The sequence below is a fragment of the Amia ocellicauda genome, chromosome 17 (assembly GCF_036373705.1).
Source record: "Amia ocellicauda isolate fAmiCal2 chromosome 17, fAmiCal2.hap1, whole genome shotgun sequence".
Classification (NCBI taxonomy): Eukaryota; Metazoa; Chordata; class Actinopteri; order Amiiformes; family Amiidae; genus Amia; species Amia ocellicauda.
This window is the reverse complement of record NC_089866.1, coordinates 11682658-11705428: the sequence shown is the minus strand read 5'-3', so window position 1 is coordinate 11705428 and position 22771 is coordinate 11682658. Positions and strand designations below refer to the sequence as shown.

Here is a 22771-nt window from a genome sequence, read left to right as displayed (position 1 = left end):
CTGCTTGACAGTGAGCACTAAATGGGCTACTGACTTGGAGAACGACACAAGCTCAACAAAAGCATCCAGGTAAATACAGGTCCACATACAGGTGCACAGTCTCCGCAGCTCCAGACTTGCAGTTACCAGTAAAGGCACAATTTCTCCATGTAAAGAAGCGAGCCATGGTTACACAGTGTATTGAAAGAGAGAAATTAAATAAGGAAACGTGCACATCCAAAATGAAATTGCCAGGTAAAGAAATCAAATGTAAAAACCAAGTAGTAGTCACTCAACTCCCATATAGGCTCCAACAGAAGTTATTAACCCCGAGACGATAATTCACAAACAATTGCATTTAAATACAAGCATAGAATGCATTTAAATCAATTAACCCCTCAGTTCTGTTTTAACAATGCACATTTGATTATGGGTAAAGGAATAGTGATTGTAAAATAAGCATGATCACAGCAGGCTGTGAGTGGAAATACCTTTTGCATTTAAACCACTAACTGAGCGATACATTTGCTGTGTTCCTGTGTGACAACTTCCCTACACTTCATAATCAAGAACCTCGTTCTGTATTGTGTGCACAAGTTAATCCTCAAGCCAATCCACTACATCTGAGGAATTTCTTCGCCCTTTTAATGTACTGTTGAAAGAATGTCAGTAGGACTTTTCCACCCATTATTTATAATGGCAAGCTGCTCCAAATGTCAGTTTGAGTGCTTTCACCACACAAACCGGTCTAATATTGCCTAAACCTCTGCTCATGACCACAGAGAGATTCCTGGGTATTGAACTTTGAGGGTAGTGTGAGAGCTTTTAAATTAACCCTGCAGAAGCAACTCGCGGCTCAACTGGGCGCCCCACCTTCTGTGGGTCTTAGACCTTTAGGTTTAGAGGCCAGTGCCTTTGCAATGGTAGGTAATAAGGCCGAACACCTGCTTTTAACAAAGCTCTGTGAAGTTCAACTCTTCTTGTGGTTACTTTTGAAGGGGTTTTATAACCCTCCGAAATCCAACCAGGATTAGGACATCGGCAGATCCCTGGCAGCCTACAGGAAGGAGCCGCACACATGGAGCAAGGCTGTCAGAGTGGATTAAACGGGTCGTCTATAATCTGTCATCCAGGGAAGGATCAATTTCCTTGGTCTTGGAACAAGGTAACATTAATTTGTATTATTTATGTTGTGTTGCTTGTAATTATTAAGAAACTCACTATTGGTCTGATTTGAATAAGTAATCAAATTGTGTACCGTGTACAATTGAATGAGTCGTTACTGTAAGATGGACAGCAGTGCCACAGAACCACTGATGTGAGTTACCAGTTAGCAGTATTCATTACTGTGTGCAGTATTAAAGTGGGAGCGTCTCAATATATATGTTATGTGTCAGGGCAACTCTTACCATACAAACAAAACTTAAATATGATACACAATAATGCTGGAATACACAGTGATATTCCATAGATAGGTAGGTAGATAGAACATGTCAGATTGATAGGCAGACAGAACAATAAAGCTGGTTGCCCTTCTTAACTACGGGGATCCTGAGCTCAGTACACAGACTGTACTACAAGCCACTAATGTATCAGTGATGAACAGGCAGCTTTTTGAACAGTGTATGCTGCCTGTGCTGGACGTTTGTGTACTGTGTCTCAGTCGTTCCAAGGCAATTCTCACTCAGCGCCTTCCTCCTGCATCTCAGTCAGATCCTGCACGATTGTGTTCAAGACGTCTGAAGAGGACTGGAAAGCAGACAACTGACAAACCACTGCCTGGATCTATTTGGCATGGGAAACGAATGAAGACTTATAACCGCAAGCGCCTCGGCAGCAGCTAAAGCACAGCGGGACTATGGCAAGTCATCTTGAAATCACAGCACTTGAAATGACTCAGTCAATGGCCAGTGCAAAGCACAGCGATGGATAACATGAAAGGATTTTATATTAGGATTTGAACATCAATTGGGGAGAGCATGCAGAGTAGACTGAACAATGTCCGTTGATACCTCCAGCACATGCATGCTACAGCTGGGGTACAGCAGCGACAGGCCAGTGCCTTTGACAGGGTGGTCCTTTGCATCTTGTTAACCAGGTTCTCATAGTCGTCTATATAATGCGGCACAGAACACACCATAAATACATACACCATATAATGACATGTATATAATGACAAATGATGAAGTCCATACTATGTGAAGCAAGCGTGGAGAGAACTGCTGAAGCTGCAACCCCTAGGTTACTACATCACGTAGATTTGCCACTTTACAGAGATACTCAATTGGATGTATATGATGTTGATGGCGTCACTTGGCGGCTAATATATGGCATTACAAGCAGCAGCAGTGCCCGTTTTTGAAGTTAATGATTGTTTTTGCTTTTTATGACTTCTTCACCACAGCGAGAATTAAGCCCTTTGCATGTACGATCATAGGTTCAAACATTTAATGTACGAATCCGATAGCTAAAGAGGCTTTCTTGATCATAAACCCCTGTGGCATATTCCTTGATGACATACTTAAGAAGCTTTATTTGATTTTCATTAACAATTAAGTTTTAATCATTTAATTACCAGTTAATGGGTTCTATTGTGTGTGATCTATAATAAAGAGCTATTAGCTATTGCTTATTCAAGACACATCTTTTACTCAAGACACATGTTTTCAGACAGTACTTGTAATATTAGTCCCTTACTCTCCTGTGAGATAGCCCTTTACAACATGTGCTCATGCTTCTTGCGTCACTAATACTTGTATTATTGATTTCCCCCTTGCTCCCTTTCCCGTAGCCCTTGAGTGTGACCTAACATCTTGACTGCACTCCAGGATGTCAGAGCTCATTATGGCATTTACTTGTGTAAATTGCAATGTGTACAATGTCTTATGCTTTGAATTGCTTGTATTATGTAAATTTGAATGTGCAATGTTTGATGCCTTGTACTGAACTGTATTATTGCACTTTGTATTGCACTTATGTTGTAAGTCGCCCTGGATAAGGGCGTCTGCCAAGAAATAATAATAATAATAATAATAATAATATTAATAATAATATTAGAATCCTTTACATTTGCATTGGAATAGCTCCAATGACAGTAACAGTGCATTTTCCAGTGGCAGTCCCCCGAAATATTAGATGTTTTTTATAATGAACATATGGAAGTGATATACAAATTAAATTCAATTGCTTATGTCTTATCCACTTTACTGATTGCTGGACAGTGACTTAACAGCATTTGGGGGTTTATTCCCATCCCAGAGTGCTCGAGCTGCAGTCCTGTGATGGTCCCTGTGGCATTTAAAAACGCGGGGAGAGATATGTATTACAATATACAGTGAGGGAAAAGAGTATTTGATCCCCTGCTGATTTTGTACGTTTGCCCACTGACAAAGAAATGATCAGTCTATAATTTTAATGGTAGGTGTATTTTAACAGTGAGAGACAGAATAACAACAAAAAAATCCAGAAAAACGCATTTCAAAAAAGTTATAAATTGATTTGCATGTTAATGAGGGAAATAAGTATTTGATCCCCTATCAATCAGCAAGATTTCTGGCTCCCAGGTGTCTTTTATACAGGTAACGAGCTGAGATTAGGAGCACTCTCTTAAAGGGAGAGCTCCTAATCTCAGCTCGTTACCTGTATAAAAGACACCTGTCCACAGAAGCAATCAATCAATCAGATTCCAAACTCTTCACCATGGCCAAGACCAAAGAGCTGTCCAAGGATGTCAGGGACAAGATTGTAGACCTACACAATGCTGGAATGGGCTACAAGACCATCGCCAAGCAGCTTGGTGAGATGGTGACAACAGTTGGTGCGATTATTCGCAAATGGAAGAAACACAAAATAACTGTCAGTCTCCCTCGGTCTGGGGCTCTATGCAAGATCTCACCTCGTGGAGTTACAATGATCATGAGAACGGTGAGGAATCAGCCCAGAACTACACGGGAGGATCTTGTTAATGATCTCAAGGCAGCTGGGACCATAGTCACCAAGAAAACAATTGGTAACACACTACGCCGTGAAGGACTGAAATCCTGCAGCGCCCGCAAGGTCCCCCTGCTCAAGAAAGCACATGTACAGGCCCGTCTGAAGTTTGCCAATGAACATCTGAATGATTCAGAGGAGAACTGGGTGAAATTGTTGTGGTCAGATGAGACCAAAATCGAGCTCTTTGGCATCAACTCAACTCGCTGTGTTTGGAGGAGGAGGAATGACCCCAAGAACACCATCCCCACCGTCAAACATGGAAGTGGAAACATTATGCTTTGGGGGTGTTTTTCTGCTAAGGGGACAGGACAACTGCACCGCATCAAAGGGACGATGGACGGGGCCATGTACCGTCAAATCTTGGGTGAGAACCTCCTTCCCTCAGCCAGGGCATTGAAAATGGGTCGTGGATGGGTATTCCAGCATGACAATGACCCAAAACGCACAGCCAAGGCAACAAAGGAGTGGCTCAAGAAGAAGCACATTAAGGTCCTGGAGTGGCCTAGCCAGTCTCCAGACCTTAATCCCATAGCAAATCTGTGGAGGGAGCTGAAGGTTCGAGTTGCCAAACGTCAGCCTCGAAACCTTAATGACTTGGAGAGGATCTGCAAAGAGGAGTGGGACAAAATCCCTCCTGAGATGTGTGCAAACCTGGTGGCCAACTACAAGAAACGTCTGGCCTCTGTGATCGCCAACACGGGTTTTGCCACCAAGTACTAAGTCGAAGGGGTCAAATACTTATTTCCCTCATTAACATGCAAATCAATGTGCAACTTTTTTGAAATGCATTTTTCTGGATTTGTTTGTTGTTATTCTGTCTCTCACTGTTAAAATACACCTACCATTAAAATTATAGACTGATCATGTCTTTGTCAGTGGGCAAACGTACAACATCAGCAGGGGATCAAATACTTTTTTCCCTCACTGTACATGTTGATTCATTACAAGGAAATACACAAATAGTAATGTCTAAATAGTGTATACTGTGCCACAGTGTAGTTGTGTAAATAAGAATACATATAATCAGTTCAATATTTAGTTTGTTGGTTAATGCCTTGTTACAGTCCAGCTTCCAGGAGGGCCACTTTATCACATGATTTGTGGAGTGTATACCAGTGTCAATCAGATTGCCCTCGATTAATGCCCAGCATTGATTTCAAGCCATCAGAAGTGAGCATTTAACAGCTGTATCCTGAAAGAAAAAGTGCAGACATTGATTCGGTGTGGCTGCAGCTCATTTTATTAAGGACGCTGTTAACTGAGTATTAGGCGCAGATGTTAGGTATAACCTGTAGACAGCGTGATATATCATCTTAATGCTATGCGCTCTTTTGCGCTAAAATATGCGTGTTTATGTGTATGTCCAATACAGTATTGAAGGAGAGAGACTCTTAAGCGGCCATTTCTTTGGACAAGGAATAGCACTGATCGCTGGTAACGTGTGGTCGCCCCGCCCCCATTGTGATGTCACTGTGATGCGAACTCTTGTCGAGCAGATTGTCCCGCTTGCGGTAAAGTGTGAGTTTCGCTCAACCGCTTCAACCCAGTGCCAGTATGGGGCAAAGACGTGAGTTTTCTCTTCACTAATGTGTACATGTATCCCTTCAGTATTGAATGCGTTGTTTCCTTAAGATAGTGGTTCACATCACTGAACTGGACACTGGCTAAATGGTGCTATTCTGCGCAGATGCATTCTGGGCGTGCTCGTTTTCTGTACAAAAAGTGCGCTTACACGTCTGGATGAAGGGATGAGATGAAATGGTTGAAAAACACACGGCAGCTGCTGTGGGTCGCTATGATTGCATACGTCTGTTTTGCACTCCTTTGTACGAATCAGACGAGACCGTAATAGCCTGTTTCCTCTGGCCCTGTTCAGGGCTCCTCCGTGGCCTTTGGGCTGAAACGTGTTGACGGTATCTAACACAGTCTTATAGTATAAGTTGTAGCAGATATTCACAATTGGAAACCGGGACACATTGAAACAATATATCAAACACATGACATGACTTAACATCGTAAATACCCGTGTTACTAGTCCCTGTATCATGATCCGATGAACATTGACAATATAGATGAATTGAAGTATCCTAGATATTGTCCCTTATTATTTCTCTGTGGGAGAATGAGCTGCGTTGCATTATTAAATCCAGGGCGCTGGTTTCAATGTGTCCGTGTAGCCACTACATACTGTAATGAAAGCTGTCCTAGTGAGGGGGTGTCTGACTGGACTGGACACAGTGGCGAGTATCTGCAGCACCTTTGTTTTACCGGGACGGTCCGGGCAAATAACCCTGGCAGCTGGAGGTAGTTATGTGAAGGGACAGTGAAATGCCAAGAGGAAATGTATAACACAGTGTGGGGTGTTCCCGGTCTGCAGTGGCCAGTACCTATCAAAAGTGGTCCATGGAAGGAGAAGCGGTGAACCGGCGACAGGGTCATGGGCGGCCAAGGCTCACTGATGCACGTGGGGAGCGAAGACGAGCTACTGTAGCTCAAATTGCTGAAAAAGTGAAAGCTGGTTCTGATAGAAAGGTGTCAGTATCGCAGTTTGTTGCGTATGGGGCTGCGTAGCCGCAGTCCAGTCAGGGTGCCCATGCTGACCCCTGTCCACTGCCGAAAGCGCCTACAATGGGCACGTGAGCATCAGAACTGGACCAATGGAAGCAATGGAAGAAGGTGTCCTGGTCCGATGAATCACGAGTTCAAGGTGTTGATCTCAATCCAATCGAGCATCTGTGGGATGTGCTGGACAAGCAAATTCGATCCATGGAGGCCCCACCTCGCAACTGACAGGACTTAAAGGATCTGCTGCTGACGTCTTGGTGCCAGAGAGCACAGCACACCTTCAGAGGTCTAGTGGAGTCCACGCCTCGACGGGTCAGGGCTGTTTTGGCGGCAAAAGGGGGGCCTACACAATATTAGGCAGGTGGTCATCATGTTATGGCTGATCGGTGTATAGTTATAGCAATAATGAGGGATTACAAATATAATGAAAATATATACGATTCTTCATGCGATTGATCACATAAACTTTAGGCTCTGTTTTAAACATTTTAATAGTTTTAAGATAGTGTAAACAGGGGGAAGCTAAAAACCATGCCATTTAAATAATTTTGAGAGAATATACAAGACATGGGACATTTAATTTAAATCCAGGACGAATGTTTCATGTTTGCGTGTATTTACAACAAAGAAAAGGAATGTATTTCGTCACGGCACATTGTATGCAGTCCATCTACTATTAGGTTTTAGCAGAGCTTATGATATTTTGTTTAATTGGTTTCAATAAGTAGTGATTTCTAACCGAAATCTCGATCACAATTTTGTATCGGTGACTTAATGTCAGTCAGCTGTGATGCATTGTCTCAGGTGATGAAAAGTGTGCAAATGAACACGGTACAGCAGACCACTGTTACCAGCTGGGAGGGTACATTTTAAATTAAAAAACATTCCAAGTCATGAGGATCGAAACATTATGATTTCAATATAATAATAGTCTAATTGAGTAGAGTAATAGATGAAATAACTAAACAAATATAATGGAAAATAGACAGACATGCCAGCAGACTGAATAGGACAATTCAGAAATAGGATAGATGACAAGTCTAGGAAGATGAGTTGGAAGTGTGGAAAAAGGTGTCAGAGCCCTGTGTACTGGTAGTAGGCTACATGCTCAGCATCAGGTTGGCAGAGCTATATCCCGACTGTGATATGTAAAGCTATGTTGATTACATGAATGTATTGGAAGCTATTGCATGTTAATCAAGTGTAAGTACTGTTTTAAGATGATTTTGTCATGATTTGTGCATGATTTTGAGATTGCATGCATTTTTAGGTATTTCAAGAAGAGAGAGCCACCAGATGAAACGGAAAAAACAGCAACAAAGCTAACTAGGATAGTTCACATAGTTAGATGTAACATTTTCTCCCGGGGGGCCCCAGCACACTTACCCAAAATCATGTGGGAAACACTGCTTACGTTGTATTAGTACTGTAGCGTTTCAGGCTTTTGGCTACCAAAGAAGTATGAAATAGTTTACAAAATGAGAGGAGGCCACTCCTGGCAAGCTTCTTAAGAAATCTTAGTCCCGATCTGGCAACTGTCCCGGCCTGTGGGAGATGCACACAGGGTGAACCAGGGCAGATGCATTTTTAAACATTTGTTTTATATAGTGTTGCTATTATTTTTATTTCACACTCCTTTAACAGCTTCAGATAACATGTGTGGCTTGTGGTGCACCTGTATTGTACTTTTCAATGCTTAAATATAGCTAGACACATCACATTGTCAATACCTATTATATGTACATAAGTTTGGTGCAGTGTATTTGTGTTAATGTAATAAATGACATGCAGGTGGCTCAAGATGGCAAGTCAACCTGGACTGTAGTGTCCAGTCTGTCAGTGTGTCTGTACTGTACTGTATTAACCCTCTCTCTCTTCGTAGTTGGATGTGGATATATAGATGACTCTCTCTCTCTCTCTCTCTCAGACCGATGTCAATAAGGGTGACTATGATGGGAGAAGAGCCCTTCATACGGCTTGCAAGCTGGGCCACATAGACATGGTCAAGTACCTACTGCGCTGTGGGGCCAAGACTGATGTCACAGACCAATGTGGACACACTCCTCTCCACCTGGCGATCAAGCACAGGTCAGTGCTCGACTGTGTGTCTGGCCTGCACTGCAGCGTGTGTGTTTTGTACCAAGACTGTGTCTAGACTGTGTGTTTTGTAGTGTTGGCACTGTGCGTCTGTGTTTCTGTTGCAGTTTAATGCAGTGTAACCCTGTGTTCCCAGGCAACGTGCTGTCGTCAAGATGCTGAGGACGGAGGGAGCCACAGGAGCCACTTTTTAGAAAAATGTTTTTAAGGATCTCTGTTAGTTACAAGTTTTAAAGTAATCTTTTCAGACTTTCTATTGCTTGCTCTCCTTTATTGGCTAACCTAGCTGCTGGTTTTCTTGATTATTTTGTTGTGCTGTGTGTACTGCACTGCTGTGTTGCATCTGTGTACTGTGTCTGCTTTGTCTGTTGCTTGAGTGTAGCGTGTGAGTATAAGAGCACATTATTAATCAATCTATAAGTCTAAAAAGTCTTCCCCAGCCTGAATCCCTGAGAGCAGCTCCCGGTCGAACTCCCGGTCGAGCACCCGGTCGAACTCCCGGTCGAGCACCCGGTCGAGCACCCGGTCGAACTCCCGGTCGAGCACCCGGTCGAGCACCCGGTCGAACTCCCGGTCGAGCACCCGGTCGAGCACCCGGTCGAGCACCCGGTCGAACTCCCGGTCGAGCACCCGGTCGAGCACCCGGTCGAACTCCCGGTCGAACTCCCGGTCGAGCACCAGGTCGAGCACCCGGTCACAGCGAGCATCTTGGAGCCTCGTGAGTTCATCGAGGAGGTCCTGAGCAGCCTGCTGTTGCAACTGTGCCCCATCGACTCTGCACGGGACACGGAGCTGTACCGCAGGCGGGAGGAGCTGGAGAGCAAGCTGCTGGAGCAGGTTTTCAGTTTGGTCGAGAGGTCACGAGACAGAGAGATCTTCTTCCTGGGGATGAGGAGGGGTATACCGTCAGACCTGGTGGTGACCCCTGTGCTCCGGGAGCTACAGCAGACTCTGACCGTGGATGGCTACCAGCCTGTGGGCACCCTGGATGAGAGTCGGGGTCTGCAGCGACGAGTGGCCAGAGCGGTGATCAGGCAGGTGCTTGATACCTGCGAGGAGCAGACCCCTGCCAGCCTGGCTGTGCCAGCCACTGAGGTACGGACAGCGTGAGCAGCCAGCCTTGAAGTCTGCATGAACCAGTACATTTATTTATTTATTTATTTATTTTTCCATGTTTTTTTTTTTATTTGTGTTAATGTAATAAATGACATGCAGGTGGCTCAAGATGGCAAGTCAACCTGGACTGTAGTGTCCAGTCTGTCTGTGTGTCTGTACTGTACTGTATTAACCCTCTCTCTCTTCGTAGTTGGATGTGGATATATAGATGACTCTCTCTCTCTCTCTCTCTCTCTCTCAGACCGATGTCAATAAGGGTGACTATGATGGGAGAAGAGCCCTTCATACGGCTTGCAAGCTGGGCCACATAGACATGGTCAAGTACCTACTGCGCTGTGGGGCCAAGACTGATGTCACAGACCAATGTGGACACACTCCTCTCCACCTGGCGATCAAGCACAGGTCAGTGCTCGACTGTGTGTCTGGCCTGCACTGCAGCGTGTGTGTTTTGTACCAAGACTGTGTCTAGACTGTGTGTTTTGTAGTGTTGGCACTGTGCGTCTGTGTTTCTGTTGCAGTTTAATGCAGTGTAACCCTGTGTTCCCAGGCAACGTGCTGTCGTCAAGATGCTGAGGACGGAGGGAGCCACAGGAGCCACTTTTTAGAAAAAAGTTTTTAAGGATCTCTGTTAGTTACAAGTTTTAAAATAATCTTTTCAGACTTTCTATTGCTTGCTCTCCTTTATTGGCTAACCTAGCTGCTGGTTTTCTTGATTATTTTGTTGTGCTGTGTGTACTGCACTGCTGTGTTGCATCTGTGTACTGTGTCTGCTTTGTCTGTTGCTTGAGTGTAGCGTGTGAGTATAAGAGCACATTATTAATCAAATGTATAAGTCTAAAAACTCTTCCCCAGCCTGAATCCCTGAGAGCAGCTCCCGGTCGAACTCCCGGTCGAGCACCCGGTCGAGCACCCGGTCGAACTCCCGGTCGAGCACCCGGTCGAGCACCCGGTCGAACTCCCGGTCGAGCACCCGGTCGAACTCCCGGTCGAGCACCCGGTCGAGCACCCGGTCGAGCACCCGGTCGAGCACCCGGTCGAACTCCCGGTCGAGCACCCGGTCGAACTCCCGGTCGAGCACCCGGTCGAGCACCCGGTCGAGCACCCGGTCGAGCACCCGGTCGAGCTCCCGGTCGAGCACCCGGTCGAGCACCCGGTCGAGCACCCGGTCACAGCGAGCATCTTGGAGCCTCGTGAGTTCATCGAGGAGGTCCTGAGCAGCCTGCTGTTGCAACTGTGCCCCATCGACTCTGCACGGGACACGGAGCTGTACCGCAGGCGGGAGGAGCTGGAGAGCAAGCTGCTGGAGCAGGTTTTCAGTTTGGTCGAGAGGTCACGAGACAGAGAGATCTTCTTCCTGGGGATGAGGAGGGGTATACCGTCAGACCTGGTGGTGACCCCTGTGCTCCGGGAGCTACAGCAGACTCTGACCGTTGATGGCTACCAGCCTGTGGGCACCCTGGATGAGAGTCGGGGTCTGCAGCGACGAGTGGCCAGAGCGGTGATCAGGCAGGTGCTTGATACCTGCGAGGAGCAGACCCCTGCCAGCCTGGCTGTGCCAGCCACTGAGGTACGGACAGCGTGAGCAGCCAGCCTTGAAGTCTGCATGAACCAGTACATTTATTTATTTATTTATTTATTTTTCCATGTTTTTTTTTTTTTTTGGAAAGGCTTTGACATGAACAAGGATCTTCATATATGCTAATTGTTAAGGCTGTGTTTTTAAGCTCAGCCACTCCTTTCTGATTATAAATATTACAAAAATAATGCTTAATAACAATACTCTATTTCAAAGTAATAAAAAGTATGAAAAAGAAACCTGATTTGTTATTTATTTTGTGGCCGTCACCCTCAGTGTGTTTTACCTATATTTTCAGATCACCTTCAAGTTCAACCCAAGTCAAAGTGAGCGGGAATAGTCTTGTCAGGGCACGTCTATCCAGTTAGAGATACAGACACACACACCTAAATATTCACACTAAAGGTTTAGTGCCGTGTAGGAGTTGTTTTGTTTGGGCGGGAAAAGTAGTTTACCATTTTGAACCACAGTGGACTGCTAGTATTGATGGCATCTTATGGTGAGAGTATGTGTAAGGTCTACATGCACTGTCACAAAGGTGGAATCATTCAATATTCATTTCATGGCCTGTGGACAATCGGGTTTACATAGAACACTCCTGGGATGATCTGGATCAGAGAATCGGGTAGAGGCCTCTACATGCAGATCTCACACAGCACAGTTTTTTCCCAGCATTTCATTGGTGGTGGCCTAGTATGTATTTAACATTAGATCAGTGCTGCATGCAGATTCCCCCTCCACACAAAAGTGATCGAATTTAATCTGTGATCATTATTCTTACTCTGATTTTATTTAGAAGGTCATAGACGTTCGTTAGATTAAATTAGCAAGTTTTCAATAACTTCTGTCATGCTTTATGGGACTGCTTGACAGTGAGCACTAAATGGGCTACTGACTTGGAGAACGACACAAGCTCAACAAAAGCATCCAGGTAAATACAGGTCCACATACAGGTGCACAGTCTCCGCAGCTCCAGACTTGCAGTTACCAGTAAAGGCACAATTTCTCCATGTAAAGAAGCGAGCCATGGTTACACAGTGTATTGAAAGAGAGAAATTAAATAAGGAAACGTGCACATCCAAAATGAAATTGCCAGGTAAAGAAATCAAATGTAAAAACCAAGTAGTAGTCACTCAACTCCCATATAGGCTCCAACAGAAGTTATTAACCCCGAGACGATAATTCACAAACAATTGCATTTAAATACAAGCATAGAATGCATTTAAATCAATTAACCCCTCAGTTCTGTTTTAACAATGCACATTTGATTATGGGTAAAGGAATAGTGATTGTAAAATAAGCATGATCACAGCAGGCTGTGAGTGGAAATACCTTTTGCATTTAAACCACTAACTGAGCGATACATTTGCTGTGTTCCTGTGTGACAACTTCCCTACACTTCATAATCAAGAACCTCGTTCTGTATTGTGTGCACAAGTTAATCCTCAAGCCAATCCACTACATCTGAGGAATTTCTTCGCCCTTTTAATGTACTGTTGAAAGAATGTCAGTAGGACTTTTCCACCCATTATTTATAATGGCAAGCTGCTCCAAATGTCAGTTTGAGTGCTTTCACCACACAAACCGGTCTAATATTGCCTAAACCTCTGCTCATGACCACAGAGAGATTCCTGGGTATTGAACCTTGAGGGTAGTGTGAGAGCTTTTAAATTAACCCTGCAGAAGCAACTCGCGGCTCAACTGGGCGCCCCACCTTCTGTGGGTCTTAGACCTTTAGGTTTAGAGGCCAGTGCCTTTGCAATGGTAGGTAATAAGGCCGAACACCTGCTTTTAACAAAGCTCTGTGAAGTTCAACTCTTCTTGTGGTTACTTTTGAAGGGGTTTTATAACCCTCCGAAATCCAACCAGGATTAGGACATCGGCAGATCCCTGGCAGCCTACAGGAAGGAGCCGCACACATGGAGCAAGGCTGTCAGAGTGGATTAAACGGGTCGTCTATAATCTGTCATCCAGGGAAGGATCAATTTCCTTGGTCTTGGAACAAGGTAACATTAATTTGTATTATTTATGTTGTGTTGCTTGTAATTATTAAGAAACTCACTATTGGTCTGATTTGAATAAGTAATCAAATTGTGTACCGTGTACAATTGAATGAGTCGTTACTGTAAGATGGACAGCAGTGCCACAGAACCACTGATGTGAGTTACCAGTTAGCAGTATTCATTACTGTGTGCAGTATTAAAGTGGGAGCGTCTCAATATATATGTTATGTGTCAGGGCAACTCTTACCATACAAACAAAACTTAAATATGATACACAATAATGCTGGAATACACAGTGATATTCCATAGATAGGTAGGTAGATAGAACATGTCAGATTGATAGGCAGACAGAACAATAAAGCTGGTTGCCCTTCTTAACTACGGGGATCCTGAGCTCAGTACACAGACTGTACTACAAGCCACTAATGTATCAGTGATGAACAGGCAGCTTTTTGAACAGTGTATGCTGCCTGTGCTGGACGTTTGTGTACTGTGTCTCAGTCGTTCCAAGGCAATTCTCACTCAGCGCCTTCCTCCTGCATCTCAGTCAGATCCTGCACGATTGTGTTCAAGACGTCTGAAGAGGACTGGAAAGCAGACAACTGACAAACCACTGCCTGGATCTATTTGGCATGGGAAACGAATGAAGACTTATAACCGCAAGCGCCTCGGCAGCAGCTAAAGCACAGCGGGACTATGGCAAGTCATCTTGAAATCACAGCACTTGAAATGACTCAGTCAATGGCCAGTGCAAAGCACAGCGATGGATAACATGAAAGGATTTTATATTAGGATTTGAACATCAATTGGGGAGAGCATGCAGAGTAGACTGAACAATGTCCGTTGATACCTCCAGCACATGCATGCTACAGCTGGGGTACAGCAGCGACAGGCCAGTGCCTTTGACAGGGTGGTCCTTTGCATCTTGTTAACCAGGTTCTCATAGTCGTCTATATAATGCGGCACAGAACACACCATAAATACATACACCATATAATGACATGTATATAATGACAAATGATGAAGTCCATACTATGTGAAGCAAGCGTGGAGAGAACTGCTGAAGCTGCAACCCCTAGGTTACTACATCACGTAGATTTGCCACTTTACAGAGATACTCAATTGGATGTATATGATGTTGATGGCGTCACTTGGCGGCTAATATATGGCATTACAAGCAGCAGCAGTGCCCGTTTTTGAAGTTAATGATTGTTTTTGCTTTTTATGACTTCTTCACCACAGCGAGAATTAAGCCCTTTGCATGTACGATCATAGGTTCAAACATTTAATGTACGAATCCGATAGCTAAAGAGGCTTTCTTGATCATAAACCCCTGTGGCATATTCCTTGATGACATACTTAAGAAGCTTTATTTGATTTTCATTAACAATTAAGTTTTAATCATTTAATTACCAGTTAATGGGTTCTATTGTGTGTGATCTATAATAAAGAGCTATTAGCTATTGCTTATTCAAGACACATCTTTTACTCAAGACACATGTTTTCAGACAGTACTTGTAATATTAGTCCCTTACTCTCCTGTGAGATAGCCCTTTACAACATGTGCTCATGCTTCTTGCGTCACTAATACTTGTATTATTGATTTCCCCCTTGCTCCCTTTCCCGTAGCCCTTGAGTGTGACCTAACATCTTGACTGCACTCCAGGATGTCAGAGCTCATTATGGCATTTACTTGTGTAAATTGCAATGTGTACAATGTCTTATGCTTTGAATTGCTTGTATTATGTAAATTTGAATGTGCAATGTTTGATGCCTTGTACTGAACTGTATTATTGCACTTTGTATTGCACTTATGTTGTAAGTCGCCCTGGATAAGGGCGTCTGCCAAGAAATAATAATAATAATAATAATAATAATATTAATAATAATATTAGAATCCTTTACATTTGCATTGGAATAGCTCCAATGACAGTAACAGTGCATTTTCCAGTGGCAGTCCCCCGAAATATTAGATGTTTTTTATAATGAACATATGGAAGTGATATACAAATTAAATTCAATTGCTTATGTCTTATCCACTTTACTGATTGCTGGACAGTGACTTAACAGCATTTGGGGGTTTATTCCCATCCCAGAGTGCTCGAGCTGCAGTCCTGTGATGGTCCCTGTGGCATTTAAAAACGCGGGGAGAGATATGTATTACAATATACAGTGAGGGAAAAGAGTATTTGATCCCCTGCTGATTTTGTACGTTTGCCCACTGACAAAGAAATGATCAGTCTATAATTTTAATGGTAGGTGTATTTTAACAGTGAGAGACAGAATAACAACAAAAAAATCCAGAAAAACGCATTTCAAAAAAGTTATAAATTGATTTGCATGTTAATGAGGGAAATAAGTATTTGATCCCCTATCAATCAGCAAGATTTCTGGCTCCCAGGTGTCTTTTATACAGGTAACGAGCTGAGATTAGGAGCACTCTCTTAAAGGGAGAGCTCCTAATCTCAGCTCGTTACCTGTATAAAAGACACCTGTCCACAGAAGCAATCAATCAATCAGATTCCAAACTCTTCACCATGGCCAAGACCAAAGAGCTGTCCAAGGATGTCAGGGACAAGATTGTAGACCTACACAATGCTGGAATGGGCTACAAGACCATCGCCAAGCAGCTTGGTGAGAAGGTGACAACAGTTGGTGCGATTATTCGCAAATGCAAGAAACACAAAATAACTGTCAGTCTCCCTCGGTCTGGGGCTCTATGCAAGATCTCACCTCGTGGAGTTACAATGATCATGAGAACGGTGAGGAATCAGCCCAGAACTACACGGGAGGATCTTGTTAATGATCTCAAGGCAGCTGGGACCATAGTCACCAAGAAAACAATTGGTAACACACTACGCCGTGAAGGACTGAAATCCTGCAGCGCCCGCAAGGTCCCCCTGCTCAAGAAAGCACATGTACAGGCCCGTCTGAAGTTTGCCAATGAACATCTGAATGATTCAGAGGAGAACTGGGTGAAATTGTTGTGGTCAGATGAGACCAAAATCGAGCTCTTTGGCATCAACTCAACTCGCTGTGTTTGGAGGAGGAGGAATGACCCCAAGAACACCATCCCCACCGTCAAACATGGAAGTGGAAACATTATGCTTTGGGGGTGTTTTTCTGCTAAGGGGACAGGACAACTGCACCGCATCAAAGGGACGATGGACGGGGCCATGTACCGTCAAATCTTGGGTGAGAACCTCCTTCCCTCAGCCAGGGCATTGAAAATGGGTCGTGGATGGGTATTCCAGCATGACAATGACCCAAAACGCACAGCCAAGGCAACAAAGGAGTGGCTCAAGAAGAAGCACATTAAGGTCCTGGAGTGGCCTAGCCAGTCTCCAGACCTTAATCCCATAGCAAATCTGTGGAGGGAGCTGAAGGTTCGAGTTGCCAAACGTCAGCCTCGAAACCTTAATGACTTGGAGAGGATCTGCAAAGAGGAGTGGGACAAAATCCCTCCTGAGATGTGTGCAAACCTGGTGGCCAACTACAAGAAACGTCTGGCCTCTGTGATCGCCAACACGGGTTTTGCCACCAAGTACTAAGTCGAAGGGGTCAAATACTTATTTCCCTCATTAACATGCAAATCAATGTGCAACTTTTTTGAAATGCATTTTTCTGGATTTGTTTGTTGTTATTCTGTCTCTCACTGTTAAAATACACCTACCATTAAAATTATAGACTGATCATGTCTTTGTCAGTGGGCAAACGTACAACATCAGCAGGGGATCAAATACTTTTTTCCCTCACTGTACATGTTGATTCATTACAAGGAAATACACAAATAGTAATGTCTAAATAGTGTATACTGTGCCACAGTGTAGTTGTGTAAATAAGAATACATATAATCAGTTCAATATTTAGTTTGTTGGTTAATGCCTTGTTACAGTCCAGCTTCCAGGAGGGCCACTTTATCACATGATTTGTGGAGTGTATACCAGTGTCAATCAGATTGCCCTCGATTAATGCCCAGCATTGATTTCAAGCCATCAGAAGTGAGCATTTAACAGCTGTATCCTGAAAGAAAAAGTGCAGACATTGATTCGGTGTGGCTGCAGCTCATTTTATTAAGGACGCTGTTAACTGAGTATTAGGCGCAGATGTTAGGTATAACCTGTAGACAGCGTGATATATCATCTTAATGCTATGCGCTCTTTTGCGCTAAAATATGCGTGTTTATGTGTATGTCCAATACAGTATTGAAGGAGAGAGACTCTTAAGCGGCCATTTCTTTGGACAAGGAATAGCACTGATCGCTGGTAACGTGTGGTCGCCCCGCCCCCATTGTGATGTCACTGTGATGCGAACTCTTGTCGAGCAGATTGTCCCGCTTGCGGTAAAGTGTGAGTTTCGCTCAACCGCTTCAACCCAGTGCCAGTATGGGGCAAAGACGTGAGTTTTCTCTTCACTAATGTGTACATGTATCCCTTCAGTATTGAATGCGTTGTTTCCTTAAGATAGTGGTTCACATCACTGAACTGGACACTGGCTAAATGGTGCTATTCTGCGCAGATGCATTCTGGGCGTGCTCGTTTTCTGTACAAAAAGTGCGCTTACACGTCTGGATGAAGGGATGAGATGAAATGGTTGAAAAACACACGGCAGCTGCTGTGGGTCGCTATGATTGCATACGTCTGTTTTGCACTCCTTTGTACGAATCAGACGAGACCGTAATAGCCCGTTTCCTCTGGCCCTGTTCAGGGCTCCTCCGTGGCCTTTGGGCTGAAACGTGTTGACGGTATCTAACACAGTCTTATAGTATAAGTTGTAGCAGATATTCACAATTGGAAACCGGGACACATTGAAACAATATATCAAACACATGACATGACTTAACATCGTAAATACCCGTGTTACTAGTCCCTGTATCATGATCCGATGAACATTGACAATATAGATGAATTGAAGTATCCTAGATATTGTCCCTTATTATTTCTCTGTGGGAGAATGAGCTGCGTTGCATTATTAAATCCAGGGCGCTGGTTTCAATGTGTCCGTGTAGCCACTACATACTGTAATGAAAGCTGTCCTAGTGAGGGGGTGTCTGACTGGACTGGACACAGTGCCGAGTATCTGCAGCACCTTTGTTTTACCGGGACGGTCCGGGCAAATAACCCTGGCAGCTGGAGGTAGTTATGTGAAGGGACAGTGAAATGCCAAGAGGAAATGTATAACACAGTGTGGGGTGTTCCCGGTCTGCAGTGGCCAGTACCTATCAAAAGTGGTCCATGGAAGGAGAAGCGGTGAACCGGCGACAGGGTCATGGGCGGCCAAGGCTCACTGATGCACGTGGGGAGCGAAGACGAGCTACTGTAGCTCAAATTGCTGAAAAAGTGAAAGCTGGTTCTGATAGAAAGGTGTCAGTATCGCAGTTTGTTGCGTATGGGGCTGCGTAGCCGCAGTCCAGTCAGGGTGCCCATGCTGACCCCTGTCCACTGCCGAAAGCGCCTACAATGGGCACGTGAGCATCAGAACTGGACCAATGGAAGCAATGGAAGAAGGTGTCCTGGTCCGATGAATCACGAGTTCAAGGTGTTGATCTCAATCCAATCGAGCATCTGTGGGATGTGCTGGACAAGCAAATTCGATCCATGGAGGCCCCACCTCGCAACTGACAGGACTTAAAGGATCTGCTGCTGACGTCTTGGTGCCAGAGAGCACAGCACACCTTCAGAGGTCTAGTGGAGTCCACGCCTCGACGGGTCAGGGCTGTTTTGGCGGCAAAAGGGGGGCCTACACAATATTAGGCAGGTGGTCATCATGTTATGGCTGATCGGTGTATAGTTATAGCAATAATGAGGGATTACAAATATAATGAAAATATATACGATTCTTCATGCGATTGATCACATAAACTTTAGGCTCTGTTTTAAACATTTTAATAGTTTTAAGATAGTGTAAACAGGGGGAAGCTAAAAACCATGCCATTTAAATAATTTTGAGAGAATATACAAGACATGGGACATTTAATTTAAATCCAGGACGAATGTTTCATGTTTGCGTGTATTTACAACAAAGAAAAGGAATGTATTTCGTCACGGCACATTGTATGCAGTCCATCTACTATTAGGTTTTAGCAGAGCTTATGATATTTTGTTTAATTGGTTTCAATAAGTAGTGATTTCTAACCGAAATCTCGATCACAATTTTGTATCGGTGACTTATTGTCAGTCAGCTGTGATGCATTGTCTCAGGTGATGAAAAGTGTGCAAATGAACACGGTACAGCAGACCACTGTTACCAGCTGGGAGGGTACATTTTAAATTAAAAAACATTCCAAGTCATGAGGATCGAAACATTATGATTTCAATATAATAATAGTCTAATTGAGTAGAGTAATAGATGAAATAACTAAACAAATATAATGGAAAATAGACAGACATGCCAGCAGACTGAATAGGACAATTCAGAAATAGGATAGATGACAAGTCTAGGAAGATGAGTTGGAAGTGTGGAAAAAGGTGTCAGAGCCCTGTGTACTGGTAGTAGGCTACATGCTCAGCATCAGGTTGGCAGAGCTATATCCCGACTGTGATATGTAAAGCTATGTTGATTACATGAATGTATTGGAAGCTATTGCATGTTAATCAAGTGTAAGTACTGTTTTAAGATGATTTTGTCATGATTTGTGCATGATTTTGAGATTGCATGCATTTTTAGGTATTTCAAGAAGAGAGAGCCACCAGATGAAAAGGAAAAAACAGCAACAAAGCTAACTAGGATAGTTCACATAGTTAGATGTAACATTTTCTCCCGGGGGGCCCCAGCACACTTACCCAAAATCATGTGGGAAACACTGCTTACGTTGTATTAGTACTGTAGCGTTTCAGGCTTTTGGCTACCAAAGAAGTATGAAATAGTTTACAAAATGAGAGGAGGCCACTCCTGGCAAGCTTCTTAAGAAATCTTAGTCCCGATCTGGCAACTGTCCCGGCCTGTGGGAGATGCACACAGGGTGAACCAGGGCAGATGCATTTTTAAACATTTGTTTTATATAGTGTTGCTATTATTTTTATTTCACACTCCTTTAACAGCTTCAGATAACATGTGTGGCTTGTGGTGCACCTGTATTGTACTTTTCAATGCTTAAATATAGCTAGACACATCACATTGTCAATACCTATTATATGTACATAAGTTTGGTGCAGTGTATTTGTGTTAATGTAATAAATGACATGCAGGTGGCTCAAGATGGCAAGTCAACCTGGACTGTAGTGTCCAGTCTGTCAGTGTGTCTGTACTGTACTGTATTAACCCTCTCTCTCTTCGTAGTTGGATGTGGATATATAGATGACTCTCTCTCTCTCTCTCTCTCAGACCGATGTCAATAAGGGTGACTATGATGGGAGAAGAGCCCTTCATACGGCTTGCAAGCTGGGCCACATAGACATGGTCAAGTACCTACTGCGCTGTGGGGCCAAGACTGATGTCACAGACCAATGTGGACACACTCCTCTCCACCTGGCGTTCAAGCACAGGTCAGTGCTCGACTGTGTGTCTGGCCTGCACTGCAGCGTGTGTGTTTTGTACCAAGACTGTGTCTAGACTGTGTGTTTTGTAGTGTTGGCACTGTGCGTCTGTGTTTCTGTTGCAGTTTAATGCAGTGTAACCCTGTGTTCCCAGGCAACGTGCTGTCGTCAAGATGCTGAGGACGGAGGGAGCCACAGGAGCCACTTTTTAGAAAAATGTTTTTAAGGATCTCTGTTAGTTACAAGTTTTAAAGTAATCTTTTCAGACTTTCTATTGCTTGCTCTCCTTTATTGGCTAACCTAGCTGCTGGTTTTCTTGATTATTTTGTTGTGCTGTGTGTACTGCACTGCTGTGTTGCATCTGTGTACTGTGTCTGCTTTGTCTGTTGCTTGAGTGTAGCGTGTGAGTATAAGAGCACATTATTAATCAATCTATAAGTCTAAAAAGTCTTCCCCAGCCTGAATCCCTGAGAGCAGCTCCCGGTCGAACTCCCGGTCGAGCACCCGGTCGAACTCCCGGTCGAGCACCCGGTCGAGCACCCGGTCGAACTCCCGGTCGAGCACCCGGTCGAGCACCCGGTCGAACTCCCGGTCGAGCACCCGGTCGAGCACCCGGTCGAGCACCCGGTCGAACTCCCGGTCGAGCACCCGGTCGAGCACCCGGTCGAGCACCCGGTCGAACTCCCGGTCGAGCACCCGGTCGAACTCCCGGTCGAACTCCCGGTCGAGCACCAGGTCGAGCACCCGGTCACAGCGAGCATCTTGGAGCCTCGTGAGTTCATCGAGGAGGTCCTGAGCAGCCTGCTGTTGCAACTGTGCCCCATCGACTCTGCACGGGACACGGAGCTGTACCGCAGGCGGGAGGAGCTGGAGAGCAAGCTGCTGGAGCAGGTTTTCAGTTTGGTCGAGAGGTCACGAGACAGAGAGATCTTCTTCCTGGGGATGAGGAGGGGTATACCGTCAGACCTGGTGGTGACCCCTGTGCTCCGGGAGCTACAGCAGACTCTGACCGTGGATGGCTACCAGCCTGTGGGCACCCTGGATGAGAGTCGGGGTCTGCAGCGACGAGTGGCCAGAGCGGTGATCAGGCAGGTGCTTGATACCTGCGAGGAGCAGACCCCTGCCAGCCTGGCTGTGCCAGCCACTGAGGTACGGACAGCGTGAGCAGCCAGCCTTGAAGTCTGCATGAACCAGTACATTTATTTATTTTTCCATGTTTTTTTTTTTATTTGTGTTAATGTAATAAATGACATGCAGGTGGCTCAAGATGGCAAGTCAACCTGGACTGTAGTGTCCAGTCTGTCTGTGTGTCTGTACTGTACTGTATTAACCCTCTCTCTCTTCGTAGTTGGATGTGGATATATAGATGACTCTCTCTCTCTCTCTCTCTCTCTCTCAGACCGATGTCAATAAGGGTGACTATGATGGGAGAAGAGCCCTTCATACGGCTTGCAAGCTGGGCCACATAGACATGGTCAAGTACCTACTGCGCTGTGGGGCCAAGACTGATGTCACAGACCAATGTGGACACACTCCTCTCCACCTGGCGATCAGGCACAGGTCAGTGCTCGACTGTGTGTCTGGCCTGCACTGCAGCGTGTGTGTTTTGTACCAAGACTGTGTCTAGACTGTGTGTTTTGTAGTGTTGGCACTGTGCGTCTGTGTTTCTGTTGCAGTTTAATGCAGTGTAACCCTGTGTTCCCAGGCAACGTGCTGTCGTCAAGATGCTGAGGACGGAGGGAGCCACAGGAGTCACTTTTTAGAAAAAAGTTTTTAAGGATCTCTGTTAGTTACAAGTTTTAAAATAATCTTTTCAGACTTTCTATTGCTTGCTCTCCTTTATTGGCTAACCTAGCTGCTGGTTTTCTTGATTATTTTGTTGTGCTGTGTGTACTGCACTGCTGTGTTGCATCTGTGTACTGTGTCTGCTTTGTCTGTTGCTTGAGTGTAGCGTGTGAGTATAAGAG

The 22771-nt window shown here is 44.6% G+C and overlaps 2 protein-coding genes and 1 long non-coding RNA gene across 3 annotated transcripts; all 3 read left to right on the top strand.

Moving 5' to 3' along the window:
- Positions 1 to 9271: 9271 nt before the first annotated feature.
- LOC136712910 (acyl-CoA-binding domain-containing protein 6-like) lies at positions 9272 to 10410 on the top strand. Its single transcript, XM_066689734.1, has 3 exons — positions 9272 to 9729; positions 9992 to 10152; positions 10298 to 10410. The coding sequence occupies exons 1-3, from the start codon at positions 9523 to 9525 to the stop codon at positions 10353 to 10355; spliced, it is 426 nt and encodes a 141-aa protein (XP_066545831.1). The 5' UTR covers positions 9272 to 9522; the 3' UTR covers positions 10356 to 10410.
- A 779-nt stretch (positions 10411 to 11189) lies between these two features.
- LOC136712546 (uncharacterized) lies at positions 11190 to 14652 on the top strand. Its single transcript, XR_010804844.1, has 3 exons — positions 11190 to 11317; positions 11625 to 13332; positions 13877 to 14652. It is a non-coding gene; the product is annotated as an uncharacterized LOC136712546 (long non-coding RNA).
- A 6783-nt stretch (positions 14653 to 21435) lies between these two features.
- LOC136712685 (putative ankyrin repeat domain-containing protein 30B-like) lies at positions 21436 to 22550 on the top strand. The gene is made up of 2 exons (XM_066689404.1): positions 21436 to 21953; positions 22204 to 22550. The coding sequence occupies exons 1-2, from the start codon at positions 21747 to 21749 to the stop codon at positions 22429 to 22431; spliced, it is 435 nt and encodes a 144-aa protein (XP_066545501.1). The 5' UTR covers positions 21436 to 21746; the 3' UTR covers positions 22432 to 22550.
- Positions 22551 to 22771: the final 221 nt, after the last annotated feature.

Excerpts from the sequence above, each read along its gene's own strand:
- LOC136712910 (XM_066689734.1), top strand. The coding sequence starts at position 9,523 with ATGAGGAGGGGTATACCGTCAGACCTGGTGGTGACCCCTGTGCTCCGG. Across the intron at positions 9,730-9,991 it reads TGGCTGTGCCAGCCACTGAG|ACCGATGTCAATAAGGGTGA; the intron begins GTACGGACAGCG and ends TCTCTCTCTCAG. Across the intron at positions 10,153-10,297 it reads CACCTGGCGATCAAGCACAG|GCAACGTGCTGTCGTCAAGA; the intron begins GTCAGTGCTCGA and ends CTGTGTTCCCAG.
- LOC136712685 (XM_066689404.1), top strand. The coding sequence starts at position 21,747 with ATGAGGAGGGGTATACCGTCAGACCTGGTGGTGACCCCTGTGCTCCGG. Across the intron at positions 21,954-22,203 it reads TGGCTGTGCCAGCCACTGAG|ACCGATGTCAATAAGGGTGA; the intron begins GTACGGACAGCG and ends TCTCTCTCTCAG.